This window comes from Mus caroli, chromosome 5 (genome assembly GCF_900094665.2).
Source record: "Mus caroli chromosome 5, CAROLI_EIJ_v1.1, whole genome shotgun sequence".
NCBI lineage: Eukaryota > Metazoa > Chordata > Mammalia > Rodentia > Muridae > Mus > Mus caroli.
The window spans coordinates 104,347,664-104,373,039 of NC_034574.1; the positions used below are offsets into that span (position 1 = coordinate 104,347,664).

The 25,376-nt window shown below is 53.4% G+C and overlaps 1 protein-coding gene across 1 annotated transcript in view; it reads left to right on the forward strand.

Annotated features, from left to right (window-relative positions):
* Nucleotides 1-302: 302 nt before the first annotated feature.
* The window catches only part of Mn1 (MN1 proto-oncogene, transcriptional regulator), a 38,840-nt gene continuing 13,766 nt past the window's right edge, over nt 303-25,376 (forward strand). Inside the window, exon 1 of the mRNA XM_021162757.2 lies at nt 303-4,058. Coding sequence (XP_021018416.1) covers nt 326-4,058 — 3,733 coding nt within the window. The 5' untranslated portion in view covers nt 303-325. The remainder of the gene's footprint in view (nt 4,059-25,376) is intronic.

Here is a 25,376-nt window from a genome sequence, read left to right on the forward strand (position 1 = left end):
CTCCTCTCCGCATACCCACCCGCGACCGTGCCATCGGCCCGGGGCATGGGCCCCCCGACAAGGCTCCAGGAGGCGCCGCGGCCTCGCAAGACGTGAGAGGCCCGCTTGGGTCGATTTCGAGGTTCCGAAGAGCAGAGGAGAGAGCTCCTAGCCAGCGCCCGCGCGCTCGGCCGGGCGGCAGTGAGCGCTGCGCCCCGCGGTGCAGAACGTCCCGGAGCGCCGGAACCTCGGCTGAGGCGAGTACCTGGCCGGAGGCGCGCGGCGGAGCAGGCTGTCATGCCCTATTGATCCCCTCCCGCCCCCCGCCCCCCGCCCCCCGCCAAGTATGTTTGGGCTGGACCAATTCGAGCCCCAGATCAACAGCCGGCACGCTGGTCAGGGCGAGGGGAACTTTAACGAAGCCGGACTGAGCATGAACGCCCACTTTAAGGCTCCTGCCTTCCACGCCGGGCCTCCTACTGGTCCCGTGGACCCTGCAATAAGCGCCCTGGGCGAACCCCCGATCTTGGGCTTGAACATGGAGCCCTATGGCTTCCATGCGCGCGGCCACTCCGAGCTGCACGCAGGGGGGCTGCAGGCGCAGCCTGTGCACGGCTTCTTCGGTGGACAGCAGCCTCACCACAGCCATCCCGGAGGCCATCACCCGCACCAGCATCACCCCCACTTTGGGGGCAACTTCGGTGGTCCGGATCCAGGTGCCTCATGTCTGCACGGGGGCCGGCTGCTTGGCTACGGAGGTGCAGCGGGCGGCCTGGGCAGCCAGCCTCCCTTCGCAGAGAGTTATGAGCACATGGCGGAGAGCCAGGGGCCGGAGGGCTTCGGCCCGCAGCGGCCAGGAAACCTCCCGGACTTCCATAGTTCGGGCACCTCGGGCCACGCCGTGCCTGCCCCGTGCCTGCCTCTGGACCAGAGCCCTAACCGGGCTGCCTCTTTTCACGGCCTGTCCGCCTCTAGCGGCTCGGATTCTCACAGCCTGGAGCCCCGGAGGGTGACGAACCAAGGAGCCGTAGATTCCCTGGAATACAATTACCCGAGCGAGCCGCCCTCAGGACATTTTGACATGTTTTCACCCTCTGACTCTGAAGGGCAGCTGCCACATTATGCTGCGGGTCGCCAGGTTCCCGGGGGCGCTTTCCCGGGTGCTTCTGCCATGCCCAGAGCCTCAGGCATGGTGGGTTTGTCCAAAATGCACGGCCAGCCACCACCGCCGCCGCCACAACAGCAGCAACCGCAGCACGGAGTGTTCTTTGAGAGGTTTGGCGGGGCCCGAAAGATGCCTGTGGGTCTGGAGCCTGCAGTGGGCTCCAGGCACCCGCTAATGCAGCCTCCCCAGCAGGCCCCACCACCCCCGCAGCAGCCGACCCCGCAGCAGCAGCCGCCGCCGCCGCCACCGGGGCTTCTGGTTCGACAGAATTCTTGCCCTCCTGCGCTCCCGCGGCCCCAGCAGGGTGAGGCTGGCACACCCAGTGGCAGCCTGCAGGACGGGGGCCCCATGCTGCCCAGTCAACATGCGCAGTTCGAGTATCCCATCCATCGGCTAGAGAACCGGAGCATGCACCCATATTCTGAGCCTGTCTTCAGCATGCAGCATCCCCCTCCTCAGCAGGCGCCCAACCAGAGGCTGCAGCATTTCGATGCGCCCCCTTACATGAACGTGGCCAAGAGGCCGCGTTTTGACTTTCCGGGCAGCGCAGGCGTGGACCGTTGCGCCTCGTGGAATGGCAGCATGCATAACGGTACCCTAGACAACCAACTCTCTCCCTCTGCCTACCCAGGCCTCCCAGGCGAGTTCACACCGCCTGTGCCGGACAGCTTTTCCTCGGGACCACCCTTGCAGCACCCGGGGCCGGACCACCAGTCCCTGCAGCAGCAGCAGCAGCAACAACAACAGCAGCAGCAACAGCAGCAGCAACAGCAGCAGCAACAGCAGCAGCAACAACAGCAACGCCAGAATGCGGCCCTCATGATTAAACAGATGGCGTCCCGGAACCAGCAGCAGCGGTTGCGACAGCCCAACCTGGCCCAGCTAGGCCATCCTGGGGACGTGGGCCAGGGCGGCCTGGTCCACGGAGGTTCCGTGGGCGGCTTGGCCCAGACGAACTTTGAGCGCGAAGGGGGCAGCGCAGGTGCCGGGCGCCTGAGTGGCTTTGAGCAGCAGGCGCCCCACCTGGCGCAGGAGAGCGCGTGGTTCCCGGGTCCACACCCTCCCGGCGACCTGCTGCCCCGGAGGATGGGCGGCGCGGGGTTGCCGACTGACTGCGGCCCGCACGACCCTGCTCTGGCGCCTCCCCCTGCTCCGGGTGGCTCAGGGGTGCTTTTCCGAGGCTCTCTGCAGGAGCCTCTGAGGATGCCTGGAGAAGGCCACGTGCCCGCACTGGCCTCGCCCGGGCTGCAGTTTGGGGGCAGCTTAGCTGGCCTAGGCCAGTTGCAGTCGCCCGGTGCCGGTGTGGGACTGCCAAACGCTCCGTCGGAGCGACGGCCTCCGCCTCCGGACTTCCCCGCGCCAGCTCTCGGGGGCCAGCCGGGCTTTCCATTCGGTTCAGGCAGCCGGCAGGCCACTCCGCACAGCGCTCCAGGCGTGAATTCGCCCCCGAGCGCGGGTGCGGGCAGCGGCAGCTCCGGTGCTGGCGGGGGCGCTTACCCGCCGCAGCCGGATTTCCAACCCAGCCAGCGCAACTCGGCCAGTAAACTGGGCGCACTGTCGTTGGGGTCTTTCAACAAGCCCAGCTCTAAGGACAACCTGTTCGGCCAGAGCTGCCTGGCTGCGCTCTCCACTGCTTGCCAGAACATGATTGCCAGCCTGGGTGCTCCTAACCTCAACGTGACTTTCAACAAGAAGAACCCACCCGAGGGGAAGAGGAAACTGAGCCAGAACGAGCCCGACAGCGCGGTTGCAGCCGGTAACCCGGGCTCGGATTACTTCCCCGGAGGGACTACTCCTGGGGCCCCTGGACCCGGAGGCCCTTCCGGGACCAGTGGTGGTGGCTCCAAAGCCTCAGGACCGCCCAACCCTCCCATCCAGGGGGACGGCACCAGTCTCTCCCCCAATTACACCCTGGAATCAACATCGGGTAACGATGGCAAGCCTGTCCCTGGGGGCAGTGGCCGGGGAAGGGGACGCAGAAAACGGGACAGTGGTCACGTGAGCCCCGGGACCTTCTTCGACAAATATTCCACAGCTCCAGACAGTGGGGGCGCACCAGGGGTGAGCCCAGGGCAGCAGCAGGCTCCTGGCTCAGCTGCTGGGGGAAACTCAGTGAACGAGGCCCGAGGCCCCACACCCCATGAGAAGGCCCTCACGTCCCCATCGTGGGGCAAAGGAGCCGAGCTGCTCCTTGGGGACCAGCCGGACCTCATGGCGTCCCTGGACAGCACAGCCAAATCAGATGGTAGTTCCCCGCACGTAGGTGAGTTCGCCTCTGATGAGGTGAGCACAAGTTATGCGAACGAGGACGAAGTGTCCTCCAGTTCTGACAACACTACAGCCCTGGCCAAAGCCAGCCGAAGTCCCCTGGTGACCAGCTCACCGAAACTCCCTCCTCGAGGGGTGGGCGCTGGGGAACACACACCGAAGGCTTCCGCCCTGGGCCTGGGCATCCTGTCTACCTCTACCTCAACCCCTGACAGCTATGGTGGGGGCGTGGGCACCGGACATCCCGGCACACCAGGCCTGGAGCAGGTCAGGACCCCAACGAGCAGCAGCGGTGTGCAGCCTCCTGACGAGATTCATCCCCTGGAGATCCTCCAAGCCCAGATCCAGCTGCAGAGACAACAATTTAGCATCTCGGAGGACCAGCCCCTGGGGCTCAAGGGCAGCAAAAAAGCCGAGTGTGCTGTAGGGGCCTCGGGAGCACAGAACGGTGACAGCGAGTTGGGTAGCTGCTGCTCCGAAGCAGTCAAGAGCGCCATGAGTACCATCGACTTGGACTCCCTGATGGCAGAACACAGCACTACCTGGTACATGCCACCTGACAAGGCCCTGGTGGATGGTGGAGACGAGGACAAGACGCTGGCGCCCTGGGAGAAGGCCAAGTCCCAGAACCCCAACAACAAAGAAGGTATATGTATGCGCCTTCCTTGTTTTCTGGTGCCATCCCTAGCCTAGGCTGGCCTTCTTCATCGCCACTCAGACTCTCTGGTTGCACCCTGTTGGGCTGTCAGGTAGATTTTGGCTTTCCTGGTGGCAAGAACTTAGATTCCCCCCTTTGGAGAATCATCTATAGTTATGCCTTCTACCTCCTGATTTTTTGAGTTTTTCAGGGTTCAGGTCTTGGAGAAGCTGGGCCCCTCCTATTTCACACCAAGACCCTTGCCCCTCTGCTTGGGACCCCTCTCTGCCAGGACATCTGGAATGCCGTGGGGCTGCCACCCTGTCCTCCTTAGCCTTCAGCTGGAGTTGGCTTGGGTGGTAATACTTTTGCAAAGTCCCCGCCCTGGTGTGGGCAGCGTCACTCGGAGGCCAGGCCTCATTGGACATTTGTTTTTAGAGAATAGCTCTTTGGGTGTTTAAGTTGGAGAGTTTCACCCGGGAAAAGCAAAACACCTGGGGACCTGCCCAGGGTTCTAGGCAACCACCACAGTCTCAGGTGTATCTGTTTGACAGTGAGTATGAAGGCTGGGCTAGGTTCTGCTTGGCAGCAACCACAGCACTCCTTCAAGACATCATTTGTGTTTGGGGTTGTGACTATGTATTCCTAAGGCACAAAGGACTTTCGTTTGTCACTATCTCACTTGGCGTTGGTGACAGATGTCCAGTCCCAGGTCTCATTTGCATTCAGAGCACCCCTTCTCCTCCAGGCCTGGAGGCCTTTAAGGTGGTAAGGACAGGGGCAGGCTAACCGCTTTTAAATCCAGAGATGAATAGGCTGCAGTAAGTTTTTGTTATAATGGGGCTTTTTTTTTTCTCTACAAAACAAAAAAACAAACAAACAAACAAACAACCCCCTCCCAAAAAACAAAACCACCACCACCAACAAAAAAAAAACATAGCTAGTAGCTTTTAAAAATTGGTAACATTGTTTTTTTCTCCTGTCCTTACTTTGTTTCTAAATCCTAGTTAGCTTCTCCAGGTTTTGCTAGGTAGTCTATTACCAGGGTGCCCACGTCTTTCAAAAATGTACCCTTGCTCACTGCTCTCCTCTTCAGTTTTCTGCTCGGGTTGCACCCTCCCAGAGTCTACTATGTCTTGAGTATATCCTCAGGAGGGTAGGTTTTAAGAAAATGTGATAGTCCCATTTAAGGAAAAGGAAGGTGAGAGTTTGGGTGATTTGGAACTCTGTCTGGGTCGTCTTCCTTAGGTTTCTGGTTCATGAGTGTGGCCTGGCTGCTTTTCTCTTTGTTCCTCCCTACTGCCCAGCCTGGGATGCCCAGACGCGCGCTCTCATTTGAAGCTGGGTGTTTAGCATGCACGGCAGACACCAAGCCCCGCATCAGCATTCTACAGACTACTTCCAGGCAAGGCCAGAAATTGGTTAGTTTGGGACCCTCAGCTTCCCCCTCCCCACTCTGGCTCTGAAAATGGAGTTGGATGGGGTATCCTGCCACCCCCTTATTTTCTTGTATATAACATCTCGATCTAGCACAATCGATAGTCAGTTAGCAGAGAACTCAGCCCTATCACTTCTGGCCCAGCCTGCTACCTCCAGCAATTAAGAACATATTGGCCAAAATGGGGTGAGAAAAGTTTTTTTAAAAAATTAGAGAATTAATAAAGAAAACTGGTTAGTATTTCTCCTTGCAGTCTTTGGCAGGACTTTAGTAGATGGAGAAGAGTTGGAGGCTTTATGAGATTTTTTTTTTTTAAATGTAGCTTCACGCCTCATTCTGAACAGGAGAGGCGCAGCCTGGAAGCACTGAAATGTGGATATAGAAATGCTTTTTAGCTTGTTTCAGTGTCCCAGGATCATACATTTATGGATGCATGTGCCAGCTGCTTTTGGGTTGATTCTCCCTGTAAACTGGAGGAAAGCCCACCAGTGTAAGGAGTTAGAGACGTTCTTGGTGTCCAAAGGGCTGGCTGCCTCCCAAGCCTGGGGAGGGGGCACCCACTGGATCTCCTTTGTTCCCAACTCTGATGGAGGAAGGCTAGAACCCTAGATCGCTCTGGGAAGTGAGGTTTTTAAAAATGCAGCTGCATGGGCTGCAAGCTGGGGCTTCATAAGGTCTCTCAGACCCTGTCTCCCTTACTGGCAGTAAATAAGGATGATTAAACTTTTCATTACGATAACACCCCACAGTTCCATCCATACAGGTTGTATAAATAAATAAACACGGCTTTCTGTCAGCCTCTGAGAACCCTAGCTGAAAACCAGTGAAGAGAACCACTTTGAAATAAGTCAGGGGGAATAAAAAGTATGAGAAAAATGTTCTTTTTTTTCTTAAAAGTCCTGTAGCCCCATTAGCTGGAGTGGGCATACCCAGAGGCCTTCACCTTACAGCCCAGAAAGGGCTTCCCTCCACTGCCCTCTGAGGCAAAGGCCATTTCTGTAATGATATTTTATTTTGTCTTGCTGTAAAACACGCCAGCACTAATGTGATTAAATATTAACTCAGTTTCTGAAATTCTCTGCTCAGATGACAAAATACTAAGTCATTGTTTTACAAAGTGATCCCTGCTGGAGAAGTCTCAGGGACATCACAAGTAGGGAGCCGCAGCCATGTATGTGTCCTGCTGCTTCTTTGGGCTGTAGACGGTCCTTGGGAGAAGAGCAAACTTGACTGGTCCATTGCAGTTCTTTAAAAGTCTGGACCAGAAGGTCATGGGGTGATGAGACCAACAAAGCTTCTCTAGATGACTTGGTTCTTACTTCTCTGCCAGCGGGACAAATAACTTTCCGTAAGGAAACGCCATGCCCGCGCGTGAGGCTTCTTCCACGGAGTTGGAGTGGAGGAAAGGTCAGGGTGAGCCAACCTGATTTTGAGGTGATTCAGGCTTCTGTTATGTCAGCAAAGACAACACAGAGTTTAGATAGTTAGCCAGACCTCTACCTATGTGGAATATTGTAGAAATGGGGTATTTCAAGACTCAAAGGAAGGGAAACCGATAGGAGATAGGCCATGGGTACTGACGTGGGGAAAAAATCCGTTTCCCTCTCCCTTTGCTCTGCATGATTATCAAGACGGGAATTATCCTCCCTCCGTACGGAGTCTGTTCCCACTGAACTTTCCTCTTTCTGCTGGCAGCTCTGAATGTCAGACCCTGTGGTCAGAGGGTCTTCTACACACGGTGAGGTTGCAACCGCCTCTGCATGCATTCGCACCCAAACCTTGTCCGGTTCCCCAATCCTTTGGAAATTGCGTGTTTTTACAGAGACTCCGGAGACATTTTTGGAATTTCATGCTCCTCTGTGTTCCCCTAGGAACACAAGCAGGGCTGAGAAATAACCAGGCAGGCGGGAGTGGAACTCTAGATTTTGTTGGACGTAGGGTGGACTTGAGAAGGGAAGGCTTGCCCTGGCTAAGCCCTGGCTTGGGGGCACCATTTGTCTAATCTTCCTGCACTAGAGACAGAAATTTGAAGTCTCATTCGGAACTTCCCTGGGAAAGTCAGCCGGCATTGAGTTGCTTTTCCTCCGAAGTATTACCCAGCACAGTCTGGATGCCTTCTGAGCCTTAGGAAGGTGAACCCACCCGGGCTCCTCAGGTGCTAAGCAAGGGTACTGTAAATTGATAGGGGCCCGCTTTGTGCAGCCAGTGCTCCGGCTGCCCACTCCCTGGCTAGTGGAAGGCCTATAACTACTGTTCTTCTACGCTTGTTTAATATTTCATGGCTGTAATAAACCTGTCTTCCTTGCCCGCCTCCCGACATAAAACCCCAAGTAGCACACATCTGCAATTATACATTTCTACTAAATATTAATAAAGGACAACGGCTTTTTAAGGGGCCAGCGCTCAGTAGAGTTGAACTTCTTGCCATAGACCCTCTTTCTGCACGTTTCTGATATATATATATATATATATATATATATATATTTAAATTTATTTATTATTTTTATTTTAAGGGTCAGTACATTCCAGGAGGCGCCATTTGCTTATAGTTGCACACAACCTAGGCTGATTGAAAAGCCTTCCTCATGATGGCTTTCTCTCATATAAATTCATTTAGATTTCTTGTGGGGCCCCTTCAGACCGGAAGTGAGAGGCTGTTGAAATGCGCTCCTGTTTTATTGAGGGCTCTAGGAAAGGCGCGTGGGTGGCTTAATCTCATTTCTCTTTCTAGCAATGAAATTCTATGATTCCTGATATGATTTTGTTTGCCTGACAGAGGTATTTAAATTTCTACAAAGAATCTTAATAGGTCCTGAGAATACAGCTGCCCTTGCCAACAAGCTGCTCGATCCTCCTCTCCCGATATAAAATATGCGCCTTTAATACACAGTGCTAGAGGGCCAGGTGAATGAGAAGGCTGAAAATCTCCTCTGGGTGGAGGGGCTGGATGAAGGGGATCAGGGACTCTTCAACACGGTGGAATCCAGCAAATCACTAGTGGCCCGTTTCTTTCCACTCAAGTGACAATAACATTGGATTGTGTTCCTTGCCCAGGGAGCAATCTGCCTTGCCAAACCCATTTAGGAGATAAATACTGTCAGTTAGGAATACTGTATTTACCTCTGTTTGGCTAATTTTAGAGATGAAAAGCCTGCAGCTTTGTATAATGGGATCAAATGTCTGGGGACAGGCAGGCAACAGGAGGAACCGCCAACTCCTCCCTTGCCCAAGGGTCCTCAGCTAGCGTGTTTTCCTGTAACCAGCATGCCTATTTGGCTAATTCTCTGTTTGTTCTTTGCCCAGGAGGCGCTGGCAGAGCCCGGCTTCCTCACCTTCAGTCAGGGTCTGTCTGGTGAGGTAGGTTTGGTAGGATATTATCTTTGGTAGATAGAGTTGAGTGTGGGATTTGATTGCTCATGGCAGACAGGTTGATAGATTCCCTCCATGTGTGATGGAGCAGCGTTTGGAGTTCCCTGGCCTCTTCATACATGCTGCAGCCGGAATAAATAGTCCAGGGGCTTGTTGGAGAGCGTGTAGCCCAAATGGTATTCAAGTCCTCTGTCTGGTCTCAGGATGAAAAGCAAAGGAAAGTCCTGGACCACTTCTCCCCACATATAGATGTGTGCGCGTAGCCAAGTGTCCCCCCACCCCCACCCCACCCCACCCCCAGGTCTGTGGCTTCTTGTCTGCCGTCCCAGAAGTGAGCTAATCTACATCTCAGAGGCCACAGACAGGTTCTGATTCCATAACGGGATGGAACGGACACAAATGCCAGAACCATTGGTTTTGAAGGTCCTGATGACAAAGCCCCTGGCTTTCGGGCTACTCTGGCCTGTGGTGGCTTCCAACTGCACTGTCTCAGCAGTAGACACAGCCACTGTTAGCTGGGTTTTGTGTGTGACCATGTGGTGTGGAAATGTCTTCCCAGCCAAGTTCAGCCAGGTCTGGTTTCCTATGAGGGGAGAAACCTTTGAGTTGGTGATTCCCCCTCCCCTAAATGTGGGCATCGGATGCTGCGGGTTGTTTATGGAAATTCCAGTCTTTTATTATAATTCTTTGGTGCCAATGATGTGGCAGAGATGATGCCGGGCTTTCAAATTAGTCATGGTTCAGCTCTCTGGGACCCTCTGTGTCCAAATGCAGCCCTTCACATCGCCAACATCCAGCTGTTGGGGAGACTGCAAAGCTCAGAATGGGGCTCTAAGCTCAAGCAACTGCTGGGATCTGGCGCATCTGTCTGGATGGGTTGCCAGTCCAAGGTGGCAGGCATTTCCTGCCATCTTCCAAGGGCCTGCATATAATACCCAGTCTCATGTGGGGGGCAACTGCATGGCAGTCCAGTTTGGGGACAACTGATTGTTCTGTTGAGTGTGAGTGCAACGAAGCCTCTACAGAGATGTGCCCAGAAGTAGGGAATTGAGTTTACTCTTCTTGGGTGAGGAACGGGTTTGAAAGCCATCATTTTCTTGGGGTATAAGTGTCCAGAGGGAGCTGAGGCTTGCTCCGTTTTCTTGACTGTATTTTAATCAGTGGGCTTGAAGTTTTGGAGGCCAGTAGAGAGAGTCTGCCATAGTGTTTGCCCTACAGGGGTCCCAGGTCCAGGAGGCACCACCCGAATCTTGCAGTTCTTCAGTCATTTCAGCTTGGACCTAGCAGCCTTATTGGTAAATACCCTATATACAAAGTGGGGCTTGGACCTAGTCACAGCGTTCAGGGCTGAGGAAGCTGGGTGGTCTGTGTTATCCCCGTTCCCTTGTGGAGCTAGATCAGAAAGAACTTTATAGCGATTGCCTGTGAATCCTTCCACGATTTATACATCATCGAAGGGACCCAAATGCACTTTAAACAGAAGGCAATGGAGGTCTTAGCACATTCCTTTTCAATCGCTGGCTCTTTCTTAGTGTCCCGGAAGAGACATCTTATATGAAATGAACTGCTCTGAAGGAGGAGGGTTAAAAACACCCAGGCAGTTTAGGCTAGTGCAGACCACGTCGTGGGCAGCAGAAGCTGTCTCCTGACAGTCTTACCCTTAAACCACGGAGGTTCAGCGCGTCTGCTGTGCCGTGTCCCCTCCAGTTTGGGGATGAGCTGTGTGGCTAGAAATCTCCATCTTCCTTTTCATCTTTGACTTCCCCATGGAGAGTTCTGGACTCTTCGCAGAACTCTCATCCCCTAGGACTCAGATGGCTGTCAGACATCGGTTTCGGGTTTGTGGTCTCATCTACCTGGGCTGACACTTGCTCTGGGTGAGATAAACTGGGTCGGAAAAGCATACTGGGGCCAAGTTGCCTTTGAGGGTCTTTGTAAAGCTCGCTGCTTTAAAGACACGTGGAGAATTGTGCTCCAGAACCTGCCCCAAGTCCCCTCAGATAGCAGATGACCTGGGGGAACTGTTAACTGACTCCGAGGGAGTCCCAAGCCTCTTGTCCTTTCCCTCCTCCCTGCACTCCGTATTTGAGCTCCAAGATTTAAAATTACTTTTTCTTCTAATGTGCTGATAGGTATTTAAGGAGTCTTTGGGCTGAAAGGTTTTTTCTTTTTTGACCCTGAGGCATGGGAAAAGCATTTTCCTGGGGCTGACAGACAGGATGTTCTGTTTTTTCTGATGCCTTGGGCTTCACATGGAGTGAATGGGACCATGAGTCTGTTGTGGAGTTGGGGACCCTAGTGTGCTTTGTCTAGCTTTCCTGGTTGGGTTTGGGAGTTCGTGGAACGTGAGGTGATAATTAATGAATTCTTCCATGCATGTGCTCATTTGGTCTCCCCCCCCCCCCCACACACACACACACACACACACACACACACACACACACACACACACACAGAGTTCTCTAGTCATTCAGGACACAGGGCCTAGGACCTTTCCCAGTTACCATGGCGTCCTTGGATCTTGGGACCCAGCTTTGTTAGATGATTGACAGTGGGCACCAGGAATAAGATACTTGCGAAGATCTCTTAGATCTGAGCGGGTGGGTGAGGCTGCAGAGACCCCCGATCATCCTTGGGAGGAAGCTAGCCAGAGCTGAGATTCTGCTAGAAGTTAGTGGGTCCTCTCCTGTTTGAAACTCTTAACTGCTTTAAGGCTGTGGGGTGCTGAGACAGAGGGGGGGGTGCGGGGGTGAGGAGAAAGCTTTTCCCAGTTTGAAAGACTGTGGTATATAGCATATTTTCTTACAGTGGGAGGAGTGGGGGCCGCAGAGGGATGGTCAGACTGAAGTGCACCCTAAGAGCACAGTGTTATTTACTGCGCCTCAAGATTTAGGTGTGGAAAATAATTTCTAACAGCAGGAGTCATTTCCACCTCCCGGATAGAGGCAAGGGTATAGTGACTGAAGTACCTACCCATCAGGAACGACAGGGCTGAACTTTCCCTACAGGGCCGTGGATGTGGAGGGGCACAGATATGGAAGGTCTTGCTTGGAGGGTCTGTTTGCAGTCGGGAACCACTTTTGTGTGGTTCTCAGCCTCCGGTGGCTTGAGCCACACCACAGAAATATCCCCCTCAGAGATGTCCTACAGATGCAATGAGATGAGAGGATGTGCCGTGGTCTGTCAGTAGTCAGGGACAATGGGATGGGGAGTGGCTTTTCCCCTGGAGACCTGTGGGCTGGCCTTCCCTTCCTCAGTCCCTGAGGCAGGCGCAGGCCTGTCACAGCTCCCACTGACCTCCCACTCAGGAGATATTTTTATCCTTTTTTTCTGAATGGTGAGGCGAGAGGGAATTTAGCAGAAGGGAGATTTCCTGACTTGGGGGTAAAGCAGGTATAGGAAGGGGCCACACCAAAGGGACCAGAAACCCTCACACCCCGGTGAAAGGCCTGGCCGGCTGAAACTGCTTATCATTTTATCTCTGTTGCATAGCTTGCTAGTGGCTGAGAGAAAGGCCAGGATTTGGCTTTTTTTTTTTTTTTTGAAGGGGAGTGATTGCCTGATCCTTACGCTCCAGATATATCTAAATGATTCGGGATCTCTCTCTCTCTCTCTCTCTCTCTCTGTGTGTGTGTGTGTGTGTGTGCATGTGTGTGTATGTACATGCATGTGTGTCCTTCTGAGCTAAGGCCTGAGAACTCTTACTAGGAAATGGAAAGATAATTTTCGCTCCTCAAAGCTCAGACAAAGTTCTGGCCCCCATTCGGTGTGAGGTGGAGGCTCACTGATCTCCGTATGCTCAGGTTTCGCTGAACTGGCTATACTGCTGGGCCTCTGGGAGAGGGCCGGTGAAGTTCCTCGTGTGTTTCAGTATTATTTGGCTCTGTTTAGTGTTCGAGCATGTATTTTGTATTTGAAGTGCGAGATGCATTCGTGAGCACGTGTGAAGTTAGAGGGGTCTGCGCACACACGCACGGGCGCACACATGTCCACACGCACGCGTACATGCATGCATTAGTGAAGGAATCCAGTCATTGGTCACAGAAAAGGACCTCCACGCCCCCATCCCGTCACAGGCCAGGAAGAGGGGACAGTGACCTTTAGCTGTACACTTTTAGAGAAATGGTAGCTATTCTGTTGTACCCACTACCTGGGGGCCTTGGAGGTAGGCATAGAACACAGCCTCTTCTGATGCCCCCATCCTGGGACTCTGGGATGTTCGTGAGCATTAATTCCTAAAAGCCTGGGAGAAAAGTGTCATGACCCCCAAGCCTGGGGCATCTCACAGTGGTTTGGGGCACCCTGCTCATCTCTCACTGTAATGAGCGGTAGGAATGGTGGTATGTGGGCCTCTGTGTGTGTGTGTGTAACTTCAGAAATGTGTGGGTGCACTTCCAAAGAAGGAAGGGAAACCATGCCGGGGCCTCTTAAGCCAGAAGGAAGGAAGGAGATGGCAGACTGACCCAGAGTCCTTCTGAACACAGTCTCCACAGGGTGCACGTGTCACGTTGACGGTGGGCGCTTCAACCACTGCTCCTCTTTGTCTGTGGGCTCCTCATCCGTGCCTGTCTCTGAGGTGGTGCTTGAAAACTCCACTTTCTGAAGCTACTGCCACCATAAAGCTCAATTAGGTGATGACAATTCTTGAGCAAACATCTTCCTGAGACGGCCCCCCTGGACACCCCCCCCTTGCTTTGACTCTCCCATGTTTCCCTCCGAGGCCTCGTCTTTGCACAGCCAGACCCAGTCTGGGTGTTTTTTGGCACTGTACCAACCTTCAGTGAACTTGAGGCTCCAAGGAAGCGGGCGTTTGGAAGGATGAGGACACGATTTCTTTTTTTATGTGGGTCTGTTAAACTCTAATGGACATTGGTGTCTGGCTTTAAATTTGGAGAGGGTCTTTATCTAACCCTTAAAACCGAAGTTATTTCCTGTAATTACAGCGCCCCATCTCCCTTGTTTGGGGTACTTTGGCAGGGTGGGGGCACAGGGGTTACTTTTCTTAACTGTGACTATGACATTTTGAGCTCCTGGTTGGTAATAAGAATTTATGGGCCAGGACGTGCCAGAAGACGGCAGCCAGAGGCACGATAGTGAGGGAGCCCCACGCCCTGCCTCTGCCACAGCCTTGCTTCTTTTTAATGAATTAATTTAGCTTCCCATACTTGGTATTCAGTAGTTATTTTGGGAATCCAAAGGAGAAAACTGGAGATTAAAAAAAAAAAAAGACACTTTGAGAAAAGAGAAAAAGAAAAAAAAGTGCTGTTTTTGAAGTTTGAGCCAACTTGACACGAGATGGCGTGGGGGACGAACACGAAGCCAGAGGTGGCCCCGCTGCCGACCCCACTTCTGGTGAGCTTTCCGTTGTTCCGAGTAGCAGGGTTCAGAACTGCCAGGAGGAACCTCTGTGTGGCATTAGGTGCTACTGTCTGCATGCTGTAGGCTTCCACAGCTAGAGAAACGAGGTTTAGTGGGAAACAGCCGTCTTGCCACCTCACCTTGCTGTTTTTGCTCCGTGTTTAAAAATAGTTTGTTTTGATGTTCTGAATTCCGTCTTACCCTTATTTGCTTGTTTGACGAGGTCGTGCCGTACTGCGTGGATCCTGCACAGGCAGGGTTGGTTGGATGGTTGGAACCACACAACCAAAACTCAATGGGGATTTGGTGTGGCAGCTGGTGAGAGGGGCATTTGATTTTGGTTTTAACTATGGCCTCCTGTCTTCCTCTGATTTCTCTCCTGCTCAGCAATATTTTGTTTCTTCCTTTAAAAAAAAAAAAAGGATCCCGACCCTTTTGCTGAGTCCCCCCTCTGAATAGCATTTGAGGGGTTACAGTAATTTGAGGGTGATCTCAGCTCTCAGCCTGGGTGTCCCGGCACTAATGGTTAGCAGGGCCTATTACAAGAAGCAAAGTACATTGTAAATGGCTTATGCAGAAAAACCATTTAGATAAAAATGCAATTTTCCCCTTCTGCATGTAGTACTAAGAATTAATAGCATATTCCTTCTAAATGGGTATTTTCATATTATATTTTTTCCCCCTAATGAAATTCTTCTCCCAAACAGGAGCAAGTTTCATTTGAACTTGGGGGTAGGATGGATGGGTGTGTTTGGGAGCGGGCAGATGTAGCCGGCACCCCAGCTCCCTGTGGCTGGCTGCAGGGGAGCCCAGGGACTGACCATGCATGTGTAGGCCGAGACAGGCAGAGGGCTGCATCTGCCCCGGTGCGTTTCCTTCCTTTTTTCTTGCTGTAGGCTTGGGGTGTTTTTGATGCATTGAGCAATTAGCCCCTGGGCCCTGGCCCTTCCCTTGAAAGTGGCCTCACCTCTCCAGCGTGGGGAGTTTCCATGATTCTCTCTGATTGTGTCTGCCTGCCTGCAGGCCAGCTCCTTTAGAGGTGACAGCTGGGGGAAGGACCTGCTTTGTCCTGGGTTCACAGCAAGGGGCTGCACTAGGGGGCCAGGTCCAGCAGTGTCTGCCTGAATGACTGTTCTGGGCAGGAGATCAGGTACAGGAGAGACAACAGCACGCAGCCAAAAGTGTTTTGTGCTTGTCTCGGCTTCCCTGGGATTGGCTGGTGGGTTTGCCTTACTCCTCAGGTGATCAGGGTGGGAGGCATCGCTGCCACTGAAGAACACGACAGAACCCCAGAACACAGCTCTGTGTTGTCTCCATGCGTGAAACAGGGTTAAAGCGAATGCTCTAAGATGGGAGAAACTTAATGCTTGTCTTTAATGGCCCTGTTCTAAGACATCTCCCCGCTGAGAGAACTTCCCAGAGAGGCCAGGCAACTCAGATAAGCTCACACAGCATAGCTTCCAGTGAGCCTGTCTGAGGCCTTTTCTTTTTTCACCGGGGTGGGGGTGGGGGGACGGGGGACTACGGACACACAGAATCTCATACAGCTAAGTTTTGTATGGACCAAAGCCAGGTTTCAAACCAGAAATTTCCAAACCTTTCTAGACTGCCCTAGGACGCACTACCCCCTCCCCCCCAGGACCTTTCAACCCATGCTGTGCTCACACTCAAAGATTGGTCTGGATACTGGGGAGGCTATGATGGCGCTCATCCCTCCAGAGGAGAGACTGTGCTTCAGGCCCAGCTCTCAGGCTTTTTCTGAGCTGTGTGGCATCTGACATCCTCTTCCTCACTCTCTGACTGGTGTCTCTGATGTGGAATGTTGGCCCATAGAAGTCCTGTGAAGACTGTATAGTGTTAGGTAACCTTGCAGAGGCATAAGCTCTGAAGCCAGACCTGGGTTCAGACCCTATCAGCTCTTCTTCCTACTGTGTGCCCTTGGGTACTTTACTTAGTCTCTGTGCTTCTATTGAGGCTAGTAATAGTTCTACCTCAGTGAGCCAGCCTTTGGGAGCCCCGAGCACAGCTCCAGCCTTTATTGACGGCCTGCTCTGCCGATCGCCTTCAGAGATGTAAGGCATACGCAAAGCAGTGTTTTCACTGTTTGTCCGATCCGAGGGGTCGGGGAAACCGAGGCACATCACAGTGTCATCCCTGCAATAAGGATTCCGCCTCGCCATCAGGCTGGAGGGTGGGGAGACAAGCTGTGTACAGACCCTCTTGTTTGAGCCTGTTGGACAGACCTCATGCAGGCATCGGCGGGCTGGCGGTGCTGTCAGGCACTGTCAAGCACTGCTGGTCGCTAGCAGCTGGATGCAGGGAGGTGTTTTTCTTCCTCCTGACAGCAATACCCGACTGGGAAGCAGTCCCTGGTGTGTGTAATGGTCACACATTCTCCCCTCCCCCGAGATGGAGGAATTCATGAGTTACCCCCGACCCTAGCCTCCCAGTTCTGGGCAAGGAGCCAGAGCCAGCCATAAACAGTCTGGGAGCTGACACTACACCCGAAAAACTCCAGTGTCTAGCACCTCAGGTGGGGCCTCAGCAACCTGCAGAACGGGGCTGAACAGGGAGAGTGATTGGGGAGGGAGGGGGAGGCAGAGTGTTGACAGACTGAGGTCTCTCTCTGCTGCTGCTGATGGGTGTAAGGAAAGGGGAGGCCTGCGTTGGATCCCCCTGTGCTGTGTGACCTTGGGCAGGAGCTCCGCCTCCCTGATCACTGGTTCCTTCCCCTGTAGACAGGTGGACTCCTGTGATCTTCTCAAGGGTGGGTATTGGCTGAGCAGCGGAGAGGTGGCAGAGAGTTTGGAGTACTGATTTTGGAGGGAAGAGATGGTTCTCTACCCTCAACACAGTTATGAACCCCAGCATTCATGGCTGCCATCTGGGCTGTGGTGACCTCAGGGAGACATCTCCCAGGGGAATTTTGGCAGCATCTAGATACAGCTCTGGTTGTCACCCTGAGTCCAGCTCCTTCTGGAGTCTACTGGATAGAGGACTGGCAGGCTGTTAAATGTTCCACTATGCATGCGGTGTGGCCCCTTTCTACAACAACAATAATAACAACAAAAACCAAAACTCATCCAGCAATACACATCAGTAGTGCCCAAGAAGCTGAAATACCCCCGGACAGCAAAGAGTGGCCTGGGTACAGGATAAACCTCAGATCATTCAACAGGTACACACCAAGCCCTCACCATGCAGTGGGGCCACAGGGAACCACAGGGACAGCCTCTATCCAGTGCAGTCTGCCTTTTAGGGAAGGAGATAGGCCACTGACAGCAAAACCAGACAGAGTCTCGGGATGAACCAGCCTGGAAATGAGGAGGAATAGGCACACTGTATATTACAGGGAGGTCTGCTGGAGATGGAGACACATGCTGAGTTCTGGATGGTGAGAAGGAGTGGACTGTGGCATTCTGGGATATCAGATCAAAGCTGCTGATACCCATGGTGTAAGCACTGGAGCTGATGCTTCATCCACAGACTTTCTGGATCTGTAACACGGATTCCCAAGTCTCCAAGTCAGCCAAGTCCAACAGTGCAGGCTCAAAGTAGTACAGTCCAGAGAGTTTAGAGATGGCTGGGGCAGCAGTATTTCATTGTGGGCGTGATGGGAGCTGGGAGGTTTTGGACTCTGGAAGGTGAGAGCCCGTGTCACCGTAGATTTCCAGTTAACTGGGGCTTATTTGAATCCAAGGTATCCAGAACATTTTCTTCCTTCCAAGCTAGGATATTGATTAGGGAGAGGGAGGGGAGCTGGGGCACCAAGGTAGTCTAGCATGCCTCACCCGGGAAGTCTGGTGTCCTCTGCTCAGGGAAAGGTAGGATTTATGTGCTGGTCCGGGGTGCTGGCCTCTTCTGTTCCGTCCCTCAGCCATTGTTCCTGAGACCCAGGGAGGTCACCAGCAGGAAGGCACAGGCTCCACCCAGGTGGCTGCCCTTGGCTTCCACCTTCTAGAAGCTTCTCTCTCTGTGTCTGGCAAAGGACTGTGAACCTGTGGCCTAAACCTCAGTCTACAGATAGAGAAATCGAGGCTCAGCAGTAGATCATGAGCTGCCCAAGAGCATTCATCTAGGAGGGATGGTAGGCAGACTCACACCGGCTCTTCTGAGCCATGCTTAGGGGAGGGCACAGGAGTGCCGCTCCAAGATCATCCATCCGCCTCTGCCTGGGAGGGAATCTCCATTTTAGCCTGTCCACTTAACCTTCCCCCCCCCCCCCCACATCTCCTGTGATACGCCATGTCTCACCTTCAGCTTCTTACTGGCTTCAGGACCACAATGACTATGGTGGGATTTCTGGGATTTTCCACATAGCTGTTATAGGCTTTGATGGAGGCGTGGTTTACATCATTGATAGGTAGAATCGGGGACCTGCAGGCATTGAGGGATGTTGCAGAGAGACAGGGGAGCCAGAGATCCTGCATAGTGACCTTGGCCAGGACCAAGGGAGAGATTAGTCTGTAGTTTGGGGTTGTGATAATCCCAGGGCTGGGGTGTGGGGCTTCCGAGGTTGGCTGTGTGTTTTCCAGTGTAAGCCAGTACAAAAGTGCATTTGTTGAGGTATGAGTTATTAGTTTTTGTTCACTTATTACTTGTGTAAATATGCGTGCACATTTCACAGTGTATACCTGGAGGTCGGAGGACAACTCGTCGAGGTCAGTTCTCCCCCTCAACTATGTGTCCTGGGGATTGAACTTAGGCCGTCAGGGATCACGGCCAGTGGCTTCACCCGCTGAGCCATTTTGCTGGCCCAAATCCATTTGTTTTTAAAGCCCCTGCTCCGTGCAGCTGCTTCTTCGATCTCTGCTTGTGTGGGCTTTGGAGAACCTGCCCCTTGCTAATGTGAGGGAACTGCTGTAAAAGATCCCCTGGAGGTTGCTAAGAACATCTCACAGGCATTGCTGGCAGTATGCGGGTGTGGGCAGTGAAGACACAAGCCAGACGGCTCTTAGTCACAAGCCCATCTTTGCTGCTTGTCACCCATCCCGGTCACCAAGATGGGATGGGAGAGGCACCATGTAAGTCTTCCCTTTTCTGAGACATAGCCCAGGCTTGCCTCAAACTCACACTCTCAAGGCTGGGGCTGAGCTGACCAGAGATGGATGCTCTCCCTTCTTTAGAAGCCACACCAGCATGTTCTTTCACCCTCCCCTGTCCCCATGAATATGTACTCCAGATAGCCAGGCTTGTGTCATTTTGATTGTCCTGGTGACTTGGAGAGATCAAGGCTATTGAGGAGCCTGGAACGGTACAGTGTCAAGAAAGAACAGCCCGAGCACAGTGATGCACATCCCAGGGACTGAGGCTCCCCCACACCTTTCTCTAGGCCAGCTGTTCTCAACCTGTGGGTTGAGAGCCCTTCGGGGGACAAGTGACCTTTTTCACAGGGGTCACATATCAGATATCCTGCCTCTCAGATATTTACGTTACGATTCATAACAGTAGCAAACTCACAGTTATGAAGTAGCAAGGGAAATAATTTTATGACTGGGGGTGACCCCAACACGAGGAACCGTGTTAAAAGGTCATAATGTTGCTTTAGGCACTGTCCCCTGCCTGCCCTGGTCCTGCTAGGCAGCCTTCCACCTTGTTAGGCTTCCCTGTGCATTCTCTTGGTTTTTATTATCATTTAACAGGGTCGGGTTAGAAATCTATGTGACCAGGCTTGCCTGGCTGCATTTGAAGACAAGCAAGGACCCACAGTTTTTAATCGGGGAGGGGGTCCTGGCAGAAATCACATTAAATACATCATCATCTCTGTCTCCAAATAAAGGTGGCCTCAAGTGGCCCGAGCACCCCCCAGCATGAGGCAGCTCAGTTTCAACCTCAGAGTAGCCACCACCTCTGCCCGGGAAGATGAGGGCCAAGGACCCTGTCAGGGTTAATTAGTCCAAAGCACGCCAGCTCCAGCTGATCCTGGGGATGCCTGAGCCCAGATCTGTCTTAGGTTTGCTTGGGCGGAGCTCTGCGGGAGGAAAGCTAGAGCTGGTCTTCGTTCTGCGGGCCTCTTCCCTTCTCCAGAAAGCCCTGTCTCCTCTGTGATGCCTTCTCTTCGCTTTCAAACAGAATGCTAGCACCCCTGTGGTGGAGCTGAGGCTAGGGGTAGGGGTAGGGATGGGGGTGGGGGTAAGCCTTGGCTGTTCTGAGTGTGCTGGAAGAGAGCTCATCCCTGCCCCTGCCCCGGACTCTGGGATGCGGGATCCCCTCCCGCCCTCCTTATCCTTGGACACTGAGTCAAGCCTGAACTGTGGAAATGGCGGCTTGCCTTAGTGGAAGGTTTTCCCTTCCTGCAGGTACTGATGGTGGCCACCACTCAAACATGATTTTGTAGCACAGGCTAGGCCTCATTCACTGTTTCAAACCGGCAGGCTGGCCAGGCTCAGGTGACGGAGGTCAGTCCTCACTGCAGGCTATCCCGGTAGGGAAACTGAGGTCTGGCAGGCAGTACTGGGCTCAGCCTCCCAGCATCAGATAGGCTGGGTGGAGTTGGGTGCGGCTTCCCTAGGTCTCAGTCCTCAAATCTCTTTGCACGCTCTGCCCACATACCACGCCCACCCAGCAGGCCCCGCCCCACAGCAATACCCCGCTCATAGTCACGCCCACACACTACTACCTCACATGCCCCGCCCCCCCACGCCCTGCCACTCACACCACCGAATCCCATAAGCAGGACTTAGCTATTCTGTAGTCACCTAACGGGGCTATGAGCACGCAGTGCAGTCACCTAACGGGGCTATGAGCACGCAGTGCGGGGCTGCAGGCATATAGTTACTCTCAATGTCCTCATAACCGAGACCCATTTTACAGACGAACAGGCTGACCTAGGCTAGCCTAGGGTAACACAAAGCTCTGGCCCGCAGAGGTCACCAAATCAGAGGTGGGTGGGGTTTCCGGGTGGAGAGCTGCCAGGGCGACTGGTCTGTCTGTAATTATGGGTGTGTGTTGTCTCCAGACCTCAGTTTCCCCATCTGAGCACTGTGAAGATGGTAGTGTCAAGTCTTAGGGGAAGAAGGCCCTGGTAGGGTTATCCATCCTGGGCTACGGGTAGTTGCTACCGCACACGCTTAGCCTTAGTTTCCCATCCATTCAAGGCCTGCACTGAGGCATGGGAAGAACTAGAATGGTGTCTGGGAGCCTGGGTTCGAATCCTATGGAGCCCCATGTAAACCACTTTTTCCCCACTGAACTGGGTAAAGCATGGCATGAACAAGGCTAGCCCGAGCTGTTCCAGGACACAATCCATAGCCCAGTGCAGCCTGGGAAGATTTGCATTGGCAGAATCAGACCCCAGCCTCCCACCCCCAATGTGGTTTCCGGTCCCTCCCACGTGGTTTCTGGTCCTCCGCCCACTGCTGGACACGGTTTCCTGTCCTTTCTCCCTCCCTCTTCAGTTGCTCAGCGATTCCCTGGGATGAGTGTCCCTGGCCTTGGGAAGCGGCTCTGGGACCAAGGTTTCCAAGGGTTCCCTTTTCCTTCTGCTTCCACCATGGAGCTCTGGCAGGGCCGGAAGGGGTCTGCAGCTTGGGCAGGGCAGTCTATTTGGGGTCTCGTTTGGGCTCCACCGTTGTGTGAGGCCTCTTTGGGCAGGCTGGGAAAGCCAGGCCTTCCTCAGTCTCATGATTTCCAGTCTGGCCCTGGACTGGGCCCAGAGTAGTTGGGAAGCCCGAGCTTACGTGACAGTGATGATGATAGTGGTGATGGTGATGAGGGTGATGAGGGTGACAGCTAGCGAGACATCTGCTATTATTATTTCTGACATCACCATAAACATTACTATCACCATCATCATCATCACAGTCACCATCATCATCATCACCACCGTCTCCACCGCCATCACCACCCTTCAGCCCCTGCATCTCTAAGATTCCACTGAGTGATTTTACCACCCAGGGCTTTCACGGGGGAGGGGGCTGTGAGGTTCGTTGTTTTCAGAGGGATAACCTGGACTGACTTTAGGTCAATATGTAGCCCAGGCTGGTCTTCCTCCTCCTGCCTCAGCCTGGTTCAGCATGTGATGTGTACACTTCCTGTGAGCCAACTTTGGCTCTGTGGCTTGTGGTTCTGGGGCTCGGTGAGGTCACATGTTCAGCACCAAGTATTAACTGAGATGGACTGTCATGGCAGCTGGTACCCATGTGGGGCTGAACCCTGAGCCAGGTCCAGTGACTCCAAAGATGTCCTTTGACCCTAAGGGTGTCCTGTGACCCTGAAACAACACCGTGAGGCGAGACTTCTTGTCAGGAGAGACACTTGTCACAAGCCAGCCCTCGGCCGACTGGGATGGTTTATGGATGGTTTATAGCAATTTATCCCGGCCTCGTGGCTGTGGCTTCCATGGGACAGCCTGGTCTAGCCTGGTCGGTTGTAAAGGACTGACTGGGTGGAGTCTCGTGTCTAAATCTCATTTAATTTAGAGGAGTCAGGGACGATGGTGCGCGTGTTCGGGGATGAGAGGTGGGTAACATTGGGACGCCCTGACTCTGGCCTCTAGACAGTTTGCTGGAGACACTGCATGTGTAGACACTATATGTGTAGACACTGTGTGTGCAGACACTGTATGTGCAGACACTGTGTGTGCAGACACTGTGTGTGCAGACACTGTGTGGACACTGTGCAGACACTGCATATGTAGATACTGTATGTGTGGATGCTGTATGTGCAGACACTGTGTGTGCAGACACTGTATGTGCAGACACTGTGTGCACATTGTGTGTGCAGAGTTCTCGCTGACCCCGCAGTCTACACAAGGCACGTGGGAGTGAACACGGCTGGGAAAGTTAGCTCTACCGATGCACTGCCAACCTTCCCACATCCCTCCCCCGTTGACCTCCCATGCCGACCTCTCCCCCAGAGCTGGGGACCCATGCGCCTGTCTGAGGTCAACTTAAATATCGCTCAGAACTCAGATATCTTCCCCGAGATCCATGCTATATCTTCCCCGAGATCCATGCTGTAGCCAGGCAGGGTGGGCAGGGGGGCCTTCTCAGAGCAGAGGACATGGCTACCACCTGCCAGCGATGGCCAGGTCTAGCCTGCGCTCTCTCTTCTCCCTCTCTGGATCTACAGCCCAGGAGAACGTTCTAGGATCCAGGCTCTGAGGCAAGGCTGTTGATGTGTGCGGGGTTCTGGGAAGGGTGTGGGTGTCCCCGACTGTGAGCCTGGGGGAGCACCTGACTGTGAGCGTGAGAGAGCACCCCATCTGTGAGCCTGGGGGAGCACAGTAGGCCCTCAGGAAGTTCTGTGTCTTCAGCCATCATCAGTCTTCTGCAGGTTCCTAGTCATATTGTCTTGGAGGCTCAGAGCGATGGCAAGGCTTCCTGACTGTGGGGCTTTGATGGGACCTGGCAAATTATAAGACCTACTGTGTGCAATACCCGAGCCAGTCCATCCAGCAGAAGACAGGGCCCTTGGTATATAGAAATCCCACTGTTGGGTTATATGGACCAGTATGAGAAATTGGGGAGCTCTGTTACAGTAGAGGGGGCACTGGCTACCACAAGGGGCATAGAGCAGTATTGCTAAAGCTGGAGGGAGAGGGAGAGGAAGGGAGAGAGCGAGAGAGAGCACAAGCTCATACTGCTGTGCTCCTTGGTGACAGAGGACTGTGAAGGCCATGACCATGCCCGTAGAGTGTCCTTTGATGGAGCCGGTCATGCTTGTGCCATGACCTAAAAGGCCTGGCCTTGACTTCTATGCTATACAGCCCCTACCAGCCCTGTCTTCTAGGGTCTTTTTCTGTCTGCTTTGGAAGGTCACAGGGACAAGGAGCTTTGACCTCTGCCCTGGGAGAAGAAGCTCTGGGCTCCAGTCCAGCTCATGTGTCCTAGAGACATAAGCCAAACAGAGAAAACTGCTCCTGAGGTGGAGTATGGGTATTACCAAATGAGCCTTGTTGGGGGAATCTGACAGGAGGTGAGGCCACGCTGACTCAGTCCCTGGCCTCCACCCCTGCACCTGCCTCCTCCCGTGGAGGCCTCTGCTGCTCCAGGAGTCCACACCCTACCTTCCCAGGTTATGCCAGAAGCTGTATTTGGGTGTTACAAGCCCAGTGGGAACTCTCAGAGCTAAGCCAGTCACCAGCAGCTCAATCCTTCAAAGCCTTCTCCCACCCTCAAGGGAGAGATTAAGGAACATTTCCCAGCAGTCCACAGGGCGGTTGGGGGTGGGAAACACCCACCAGGGGCTTCTGCAGGTCATGCTTCTGTCAGCTGACTCTCGCCTTCCAATCACTGAAGGGATAGCAGCCAAGAAACAGGCAAGCCCCTGAGGTCACACAGCCAGGTTCTGGCAGACTTGGCACCTGGTTTTCTGTAATGGGAGAGGAAAGCCTAGTGAGAAGGGCATCAGACTGGGCACTCCTCTTTCCAGAGACTCAGAGGTGGGCTCTCATGGAAGCCTCGGGAGGTGGGACCTGGGGGCTGATCTCCCCACATAGCGTCCAGAGATGTCTGTCCTCACTGCTGGGATGGATGTAAGCAGCGGCCCCTTCTAAGTCCAGCAGCTGGTTAACATGATGTGGACTCTGGACACATACAGTCCTGTGTTTGAATCTAGCCTGTCACTCTCAGTCATGTGGCCTTGGTTCCCACAGGCTGCCAGGAGGATCAGCTGGGGGCTGTGCATGTGGCTCAGTCAGCAGAGTGCCAGCCTTGCGTGCGTGAGGGAAACCCTGGGTTTGAGTCTTAATACAGCAGAAGCAGCCTGGCCATTCACAGATGTAGTCCCAGTCCTGGGGAGGTGGACAGGAGTTCAAGGCTAGCCAGGGCTGTATGAGACCCTGTTTCAAAAAGACATCAGTCAACCTTGAGAGACTTGCAGTTAGCCTGGGCAACCACTCAGCCTTGCATCAGGAGACTTGCAGCTAGCCTGGGCATCCTCTCCCAGGCTATCCCATCTCTGTCTTTGGTAGTTTGAGGCTCAGCTTCCAGGATGCTTCTCTGGCCTGATGTGCCTGGCTTGCTCCATCTCAGAAAATTTATCTTTCTTCTGTGGAGATGACTGGACTGATTTTTTTTTTTGTCTTGTTTTTGTTTTTAATTCAAAGTCCTTTTTTAGTGCAACTCTAGTTCATTGGTTTATTTTTTCCGTTGGAGGTAAGAAGGTGTCCGGTCAGCTAAGAGAAAAGGTTACAGAGACCTCCTAAGCCTTATGGTGTG